The sequence below is a fragment of the Mus musculus genome, chromosome 17, assembly GCF_000001635.26.
Source record: "Mus musculus strain C57BL/6J chromosome 17, GRCm38.p6 C57BL/6J".
NCBI lineage: Eukaryota > Metazoa > Chordata > Mammalia > Rodentia > Muridae > Mus > Mus musculus.
The window spans coordinates 71,720,303-71,729,938 of record NC_000083.6 but is presented as its reverse complement, the minus strand read 5'-3'; the positions used below and the strand labels follow the sequence as shown (position 1 = coordinate 71,729,938).

At 47.3% G+C, this 9,636-nt stretch overlaps 1 protein-coding gene across 10 annotated transcripts in view; it reads right to left on the bottom strand.

Annotated features, from left to right (window-relative positions):
* Positions 1 to 267: 267 nt before the first annotated feature.
* Togaram2 (TOG array regulator of axonemal microtubules 2) overlaps positions 268 to 9,636 on the bottom strand; it is a 56,516-nt gene continuing 47,147 nt past the window's right edge. For 9 of the 10 annotated variants that reach the window (XM_006524399.4, XM_006524396.3, XM_006524406.4 and 6 more), the window contains 2 exons: positions 4,881 to 4,967; positions 268 to 751 (listed from right to left, as the gene is read on the bottom strand). In XM_006524399.4, coding sequence (XP_006524462.1) covers positions 414 to 751; positions 4,881 to 4,967 — 425 coding nt within the window. In that variant the 3' untranslated portion in view covers positions 268 to 413. The remainder of the gene's footprint in view (positions 752 to 4,880; positions 4,968 to 9,636) is intronic. The other variant, NM_177087.4, reaches the window with a different exon arrangement.

Genomic DNA, 9,636 nt, shown 5'->3' with positions numbered 1-9,636 from the left:
AGCTATTTGTCACTATCTTGTCTAAAACTAGGTTCAAGGTTGCCATATTTCATAAATCTCTCTACTAGAAAATTCCCTGGGGTTAAAAAAGGTGTAAGAGATAGCAGGGCAGTGGTGATGCACGCCTGTAATCCCAGCACTTGGGAGGCAGAGGCAGGTGGATTTCTGAGTTCGAGGCCAGCCTGGTTTACAGAGTGAGTTCCAGGACTGCCAGGGCTACACAGAGAAACCCTGTCTCGGAAAAAAATAGTGTAAGAGAAGAAAACCTTAGAAAAATAAGCAATTCTTTTATTTCTACTTTAAAATATACTATATACATTGGGGACCCTAACGGGAAAAGTAGGTCATGTGGTGACTCCACTACAAAAATAAAATAAGGTAAAAAATAAGAATTGCCCATTTCAGACCCAACTTTAATCCAGCTGCTGGGGACAGGTGGTTCCAGTCATCTGGATGTCAGGGGCCATTCTTCCACCTATGACCTTGTCGTTGGCCCCCAGAGATTCAGAGGCTAAAAGTCCCTGCAGCGCCTTGAGGACTTGCTGGGGCTGACTGGCAGCGAAGTCCTGCAGGCGGGACCCCATTTGCTCCTGCAGGCTCCTGGCCAGCCTGCACACCGCTGTGCGGACGTTCCCGCCACGCCCGGGCAGCACGCCATTGCCGCTCATTTTGTTCAGGAAGTACCAGAGGACTGGAAGGATATGCCGTTCCACAGCCTGAGGCTTCCGGGGATACACTGAGGCAACCAGCACTGTCACAAAGAAAAGAGAGAGGTCATTTGAGCTGCACACTTCCCATCTCTGGTGTCACCAGTTCTGTATTCCAAAGGACAGGCACCTACAGGGCTTACTTCCCGCCTAGGCGCTGTGTTCAAGCCCTGTGACATTCAGAGGCCCATTAAAATGTTTCAATTTATTTTAACATCTGAAGAGAAATATTGGTCTGCATTTATAACAGTCATAAAGTACAATTTTATTTTTATGAAAGAAAAGACCGCAAAGCCAATGCAAATGAGGTAGGTCCATGATGATCATAACGTGTTCCCTCGGACCAGTGAGGAGGAATGAGGTGGGTCACAATCCCACCTCCACCGTCTGCCGCTGTGTGAACCTGAGAAAGGCACACCACCTCTCTGAGTCTTTTTATGTTCATAAAGTAGGGACCACAGGCCTAAGCCATGCTTTCAGAATCATTAGGATCCCGTAATGAATAAATGTCAGGTTTCCTAAGCAAGCAGGTGACAAGCAGGAGCCAATATCGTATTGTGCACATCCGCATTACCACCTGTAAAAGCCAGACCAATTCCGAGAAATGCTATACTAGCAATGTGTGACCCAGTCAGAGTGAAATTATCCTAGAGACATACTTGGAACCCTCTCTTTGACTACTTAACTATGGAGACAATGGCCCCTAAGAAACTGGAATTTCCCCAGAAATCTTGTGCCGATAGAAGGAAAAGTTAGAGGACGGTTGCCAGCCACAGGAAGCACTTCCTGGTCTCCCCGGTTCTTACTAGACCGCCCTGCAGTAAGACTGGAGCCAATGATGTGCATGAATACACCTGGTCTGGGGTAATGTGGCTGTGGATAGCTCTATTCCTACCTAAACCTCAGGTCGGGACCCCACTAGGCCTCTTTCTTCCTCCTCCCAGTGTAGCCACATTAAATAAATCTCCTGTCTCTGTTTTTCCTTATAATTTGTTCTGTAGTTGGCTTCTTGAGAGTGGGAAGCAGACACTAGCGTGTCAGGGGCACCAGGGTCCTGACTCTGACTCTAGCAACTCCAGGAGTAGGGAGAGAAGTTGAGACTCTCCAAAGAAGCAGTCTAGCATCTAAAACCATTAGCAAGGAACAAGACCCACAGGGCTCCCCAGCATCTATCTGGCCATCTTCCCTCACAATCAAGTGGCAGTCATTAAGGGTGAATGTTTGCAAGCCACGGGGCTCCACATGAACCCTCCATCCCAGTGAAGAACTCCCGGACCTGGTTATCTCAGAACCCGACCCTGTAAACCCAGGAATACTCTATCACCAAAGTAGGTATCAGAGCTGCAGCCAACATCAAAGCCTTCCAGGCCTTCCTGGAGAGGTTGCCCTGGCCTGAGGCTGCTCTGGGACTTCCCACTCTATCTGGCATCCTGCTCAGGTTCTAGTAAAGGTAACCAATGCAAGAACAGTGCTTCATTGATTTATAAGGCCAAGAAGCTAGAAAGTTCTGGAAGATTATGTGGACCTACTTCAGCCCAAGACTTGGAACTTCAAAGCTCCACTTCATGCTAAAAGAATGGATGTGAGCCCATTGTTCAGAGGAGGAAAACAAGACTCAGGACAAAGACTTTTCTTCCATAAAGGTCTCGCTGGAGACGGAGCCCACTTTGCCTTGACTCCAAAGCCTTCCCCCATACTGTCCTCCAAACTCAAGGAGCTCCGTGTCTCAAACCTTAGTCGGGAGCTTTTAAAAATCCCCAATTTGTCCTTCTTTCATCAGCTTAACATCTCCCACAACCTAGAATGTTCCTCTGATTTCTGGAACAGAGAGGAACCAGATGACCTGCATGTCCTCCTCAGGGTAATGGCTATGCTCCACATTGTTATCATGGAATGTCAATGTTGACATGACCACCCCAGATCTGGGAGGTCTCCTGGGACCGCCACTGGTCACAGTACTCTCACATGTCAAGGTGATGACTGGGAAGTCAGCCTGTAGTCATCCACTGGGAAAGGCTTGTTCTACAAGGAGCCTTGAAGATGTTAAATAGAACATTCTGGTCTAAGAGAATGGTTTAGTCAGTAAAGCATGAGAGCCTGAGTTTAGTCCCCCAAAACTCACATTTAGTCCCCCTGACTCCACCTCCAAAGCACAGGGATTACAGGCTTATGTCACCATGTCCAGTTTATGCAGTTCTGAGACTCAAACCCAGGGTTCCATGCATGCTAAGCAAGTACTCCAACAACTGAGCTTTGTCCCAGGCACTCCCCTGCCTCCCTACCCCTCACCACCACCCCCACCAACCCTGGTACAAGGGGTAGAATCTGGGATCTTGTACATTATAGTCAAGCACTCCAGCACTGAGTCTGCAGAACACAGATTTGGGGCAACAGAAAGGGGTTGTGTCCGGTCTCCTGTGTGATCTGAGTTCCATGCCCTTATCACACACGCACACACACACACACACACACACACACACACACACACATACACACACTCAAGGCATCCAACCCTAACAACTGAAGCCACCATGGCTGTTCCCAGACCTCACACCACATCTTTAGAGGTGGCCTGGCACCTGGATGGTAGGTAGGGAGTCTCTTCAGGGACATAAGGAAGACAGAACCAGGACACAGACACAGGTCAAGGGCAAGAGATAAGACAGGGAAGCCAGAAATAGGAGGTAGCACCAAAATCTTTAACAATACTGCCTGTAATGACCAAGCACCTCCTGGGTGTTCAAGAAGAGGGGGTTTGGGGACAGACAGCACCCTGGTGACTTAGCATGGGGTGCCCTCCTACAAACATGAAAGGAAAGGGACAGAGGAGGTGATGTGAGGTGCTCAGATGCTAAGGGAATCACCCAAGGTGGAGGAAGAGGATGGCTCCAGAAAATTAAGCAGCATTTTTTTCTAATTCTCATGATAATGTTGTTTGCTATTGAGTCATGGGCTTGGCAGTGCCTACCTGGGTGAGCCAGGCTTTGCTGACTTCTCAATGGAAGTCAGATGTGGGGAAACATATCTCTAACCTCAACAGTAAGGAGGCTGAAGCAGGGAGACTTCAGGTTTGAGGCCAGCCTAGGCTACCTAGGCTGTTTCTAAAACAAACAAAAGAAGTTTATGTCTGGGGATAACTCAACCTGAATTCTATCCCTAGAACCCACCCACATACGGAGGTTCCCATGAGAAATGCCATCCCTCCAGGCTCAGATCCGGAGCACCCAGTTCCCAGGTGATGCTATTTAGAGAGACTGTGCAGCTTTTCTGGAGAAGACGCTTCGTGTTTGTAGTTAACTATGTGATCTCCCAGCTTCCTGTTCCAGCTGCTTCCCACCGAACCTCCCTGGCATGAACTCTTACCCCTCTAGAAACATAAGCCAGAATAAACTCTCTCTTCCATGCAGTGATTTTGGTCATTGTGTTTCATCACACTAGCGGGAAAATAACTAATACACCAGATAGATAGATAGATAGATAGATAGATAGATAGATAGATAGATAGATAGATAGATAGATAGATGGATGGATGGATGGATGGATGGATGGATGGATGGATGGATGGATGGATGGATGGATAGATAGATAGATAGATAGATAGATAGATAGATAGATAGATAGATAGATAGATAGGTAGGTAGATAGGTAGGTAGGTAGATAGATAGATGGATGAGAGAATAAATAAGTAAATAGATGGTAATGAATAACTAAATAAATGGGTGTAATGTCTTGTGCTTTATAATCCCAGCACTGAAGAGTGAACTCTGGCCAACCTCGCCTACTTAGCAAGTTCCAGGTCAGCGAGAGATCCTCTCTCAAAAATCCCTAAGTGAACTCCTTATGTGCACATACACACACACACACACAGAGAGAGAGAGAGAGAGAGAGAGAGAGAGAGAGAGAGAGAGAGAGACTTTTTAAAGGTTCTCAGTGGGCTAGAGGAACCCAGGTTTGTAAGAAATAAATACATTCTTAGAAACTATTTGGTTATCTTACATTCACGTTTTACTTTGACCAAAACCAAGATTCTCACCCGGTAATGGGGAGAGTGTCACACAGAAAAAGCAGACAATGAAAATTCTTAAATGGCCTTCGAGACCCTAAGGAACTATGGTATAGGAAAGAACAGTGATGGACAAACTGCCTAGGCTGGGTGGGGTCAGAGGTGCTCACCTGAGAGGCGATCTGTGATATCCAGCACTGCAGGACCTGTCAGGAAACGCACGCGCCCAGCAAACGCTTGCAGGAGGCAAAGGTGGTCTGAAAGAGATGGAGACATTGGTGACTGTGACATCCCCAGCCATGCCAACACACCAGGCGCTCATGGTGCTAGGTGTTCACATGCCCTCGTGAGAAGGGGGCCCTATACGGAGTCAAATTAACTCTTTGAGATCACAGTGTCTGTCTGCCTATATGTCTATATGTCTGTGTCTGGGGGGGGGCGGTGTCGGTGGGTGTGGATGTGTGTCCGTGGGTGTGTGGATGTATGTATGTGTGTATGTATGTGTCCATGTATGTCTGTGTGTGTATCGGTGTGTCTTTGTGTGTGCAAGTGTGGAGGTGAGAGGATAACCTCGGGTGTGGGTCCTCGACTTCCACCTGATATGAGGCAGACTCTAACGTGCCACTGCTGTATGTCAGGCTAGAAGGCCCGTAAGCTTCTGAGACTCACCTGCAGAGAAAACAAACATATATCCAGATCGATCTGGGACTTGTGTGACAAGTATCTTACCCACTGGCCTATCATCCCAGCCTGGGACCCGCTTTTGAAAAAGCAAATGAACGTAAGATATCAGAGGAAGTGTGGGCAGCTTCAAGCAGCTATATTGACTCCCAAACAGTCTGCCATTTACTCCCGTATAGTCCGAGATTTTCTAAGCTGTCTTAAAGTGAGGTTTGAGATAAATGACTGGCAGACAGAAAACAGACACACAAATGCTGACTCTAGCCATCAATGAAGGGAATGGATAAATGGATATAAACGTATTTCTAGCTTCAGGGTGAACTGAGGCATTCCTTGATAGTCATACAAAGGCCATCACAGGGCTGGGGGCAGCATTCAGAAGTCAAGGCTTTCAGTGAGTCTGAACTCACACTCTGGTCATTAGGATGCTCCATGCTGAATAGTCATTTATTCCCACAGTGAGAACTTCCTGGTGCCCTTCTCATGTGATAGACGTGGAGCCCAAAACCAGTACAAAGGAGTCCCCCGACCCTCTGGGAGGTTACTTTGATTTGAACATGAGCCATAAGTCAGGGTGGGAACTGTGCTCATGTAGCCAGAGCCTGAGCACCCATAAGGGTAGATCAACACCCTTGGTCTGTCCAACAAAGGCACAAACTCAGACTGGTCTCCGGCTACCTCCCTACTGCTCCCGCCATGAACCTGGAGGTACTGCTTTGCCCAGCGCCCAGAATGCTCAGCTCCCAGCATGCTCAGCTCCCAGCATGCCCAGCGCCCAGCATGCCCAGTGCCCAACATGCATTTTGCAACCACAACAGTCATGGAACAAATTAATGGAAGGTAAGGCAGATAGTGAAATGCCCTTCTGAGGGTGTGGCTATGAAGCTTGCCCACACCCAAGAGTGGGGGCCAGGGCAGGTGTGTGTGTCCTGGTGCCTTGGTTGATTTTCTGCTCCCATATTTTAAAAAAATGAACAATTTATAAACAATAAAGCTTTATTTGGCTCAGGGTTTGGAGGCTGGAACATCCAAGAGTAGGTACAAGCCTCTGGTGAGAGCACACCCAAGGTATAAAGTGGGCAGAGGCCCTGACATAAGCAACTCCTGAAGGTCCACAAATAGATTGCCGCAACCACAGGAGGGTTTCAATTGTAGTGTGGTTTAGAGGAGGTGACATCAAAGCAAAATGCCTAAGGTCAAGAGGCGTGGGTTTAATAAGAGGGTGGTCCCATGTAGCACTGCGAAAGCAAAGCACTTCTCCCTCCTCCGTCCTCTCCCACATGGCTCAGCCCTGCTCCTGGACCTTGACACCGTCTTCCGGGTCCAGAGAGAAGTGCACCTGGGCAAGTCCTTGAAAATTGACTACCAGCAGATCAACCAGGCGCTGCTGTGGCAGCCAGCATACAGCAGGTGCCTCATAAATGCTTGCAGGGTACATGGTACATGTAGTTGACGGATACTTGTAGGATATAGGTGCTTGGAAAATGCTTTCAGAGTACGCCTGCCTGGTCACTGTTTACAGAGTAGTTTCTCCTGGCTGATTTGTGAATGCCAGAATAGTTTACACACGCACTTGGTCTGCCATGATTTAGTCACCTCTGTGAAGACTCGCCTTTTAGGATCACATTTAGATTTAATGAGACAGGAACACATAGCGAATGGGTACAGATTCTGGGTACAAGTTGCCTAGAGACTCTTATTTAACTACAGAACACTGTATGAGCTACTCCTGCCCCTCTATGCCTTGACTTGCCTATCTATGAAATGGGAATAATCCCAGTTCCTTTCTCATTGAGTTGCTGTGAGAATTAGATTGCTTAACTTAATGTTTAGGATTGAACCCATGTCATAGAATCAATAATGTATCCCCTTTGTAATGAGTTCTATTACTGTCCTAAAATTCTCACAATGGAAACATCAAATAACAGGCCAGAATCTTGATCTGGCTTAAGGTAGCTCAGCAATAGAATATTTGCCTAGCATGTGCAAGGGCTCTGAGTTAGTTCTGTTCCATTTAAAAAGAGAGAGTGAGATGGTGGTGGTGGTGGTGATGATGATGGTGGTGGTGGTAGTGATGATGATGTTGGACTCTAATATTTGAAAGGCTAAAGTCAGTACTCCATTAGCTTGGTCTACATTTTCAGAGGGTTCTTTTTGCCTCCCAAGGAGGTTATGATTTGCTATGCAGTGAAAAAAACACAAGATACTGTGCTATGAGAAGAAAGCAGGCCTAGCTAGTCGGTCAGAGACCCTGATCTCCTTTGGTTCCCTTCTCTACAGAGGGCTCTCTATGTGTTATCAGACTTGCTTCACTTAGAGAAGCCCTGGGGCCACCAGGACATTTTATCTTCAGACTACTGGAAAGCCACAGAAGAACTGTGGGAGTTGGAAAGAAAACAAGCAAAAAAATCAACAAGCATTTAGCATCTTTTACTTTAGTTTTTTGTTTTGTTTTGGTTTGGTTTGGTTTGGTTTTGTATTTTTTTTTTTTTTTGAGACTGGGTCTCATTGTGTAGCTCTTGGAGTTCTACCTATGCATATTTGCGAATGTAATTGTGATGTTATACATTTGAATTTGCATCCTGTTTAAGCAAATCAGAGCATGAGCATTTCAAGCCACAGGCTGCCCTGAGATAATGAGCTTAGCTTAGGTGGGTGGGTCAGTTCCCCTCCTTGTAGTGTTTCCTCGATGACCACACCCAGTTTGGGCCTCTTGGAGGACTGTAGTGTGTTCAGTTACTGACTTACGATGACTGTTTATAGGCGGTCAAGCCACTGTCACATTGCCCTGGTTTTCATACTTTCCCAAAAGACAACCCTCCTAAGGGTTAGGGAGATGGGCGTGTCGGGAAAGCACTTGCCACACAAGCGTGTAGCCCTGAGTTCTATGCCTAGAATACACAGGGAACAAAGGCCCGGGATGGTATTGTGTCCCGACACGGGGGAAGGGAACGGGTGGATCCTTGGAGCTTGCTATGCAGCTTTTCCAGGTCCCAGGGAGAAATCCTATCTCAAAAAAACCAAGGGAGACAGTTCCCAATGTCTGTCTGAATAGAATTAAATGAAAGAGCCTATATCCAAATTACATTCTCTTGTGGGTTTTCTCTAGGTAAACTTGGACAAATATGAACACTTACAGAAAGCAGGGATTTTGAGTGTTTGGTATATTGGAGAGGCGTCTGGATCCAGACTCTAAGCCCGTTAACATGATGTCACTCATGTGATTTACAGACATTGAAACTCAGAGAGCAGACAGCAAAACTAGATCCAAGGCCACCAGCACCCCAAGCTTATCTGGCCTCTCCAACACCAGCCAGAGGCTGAGCTAAATTAAGAGAGCTCCTCTGGGCTGTGAGAAGCTGGAACACCAAGGTCACCTGGGGGAGGCAGAGCTGTCTGCAGCCTGAGGTTTTCATCAGGCAAATGTCTTCTACAACTAACCTAACAGTAACAGAGCCCAAAAGGGCCAACCAGTCTGCTCCGGCACTTCCTTAATCCTCAGAAAAATTCCCCTGAAATCAGGTCTCAGTGTCTCACAGGAAAGAAAAGGCACTGAGCCTCTCATTCAGAGAAACCTCAAAGCAGGAAGTGGGTGATGAAGGGCAGGGGCCAGGGTGCAAGCTGCCCAGGCTCCTTTCCTGAGATCCCTAAGGGATCAGCCACAGAAGCCAGCAGCCGTCATATCAACCAACACAACATCCAAGCTTCTGACCCTCAGGAAAACCAAGGAAGAAACCTTGTGGCTGATGAGATGATGCCACCCCTGAATCTCACAGTGGAGAAGCATCTTCAGACTCATCCTAGAAAAGCCAGCCTCCCCATTATTGTACCATCTGGACTTCATGCCAGAAGACAGCAGCCTTGCTTGGCATTACTCTTGATCCTCCTGCCCTGCAATTAGCAGGAAACAGACTGCAGCATGCTGTGCTGACACTCTGGCCTTCCACATTTAAGCATTGCCCAGCATTTGACTGAGCATCTCCTGCCTGGAGCCAGAATCTGTGTGGACCATGAGGAAGCAGGTTGGCAAGACAGCATTTTCATATGAGGAGTCCAGTAGACTAGAGTCACCAGGCTTGGCTGGGTGGTTTTCTGTCCCTACTACCCAAGGCTCTGCAGCTTTCACCTAATCTCTTGGGCAGTAGGAAGTTTGGTTACTTGTCACCTGGGCTAAGCTCAGCTCATTCTAGGCAGATGACAGCCTTTCCTGGGGCCAACATAGTTCTACCCTGGCCATTTACTAGG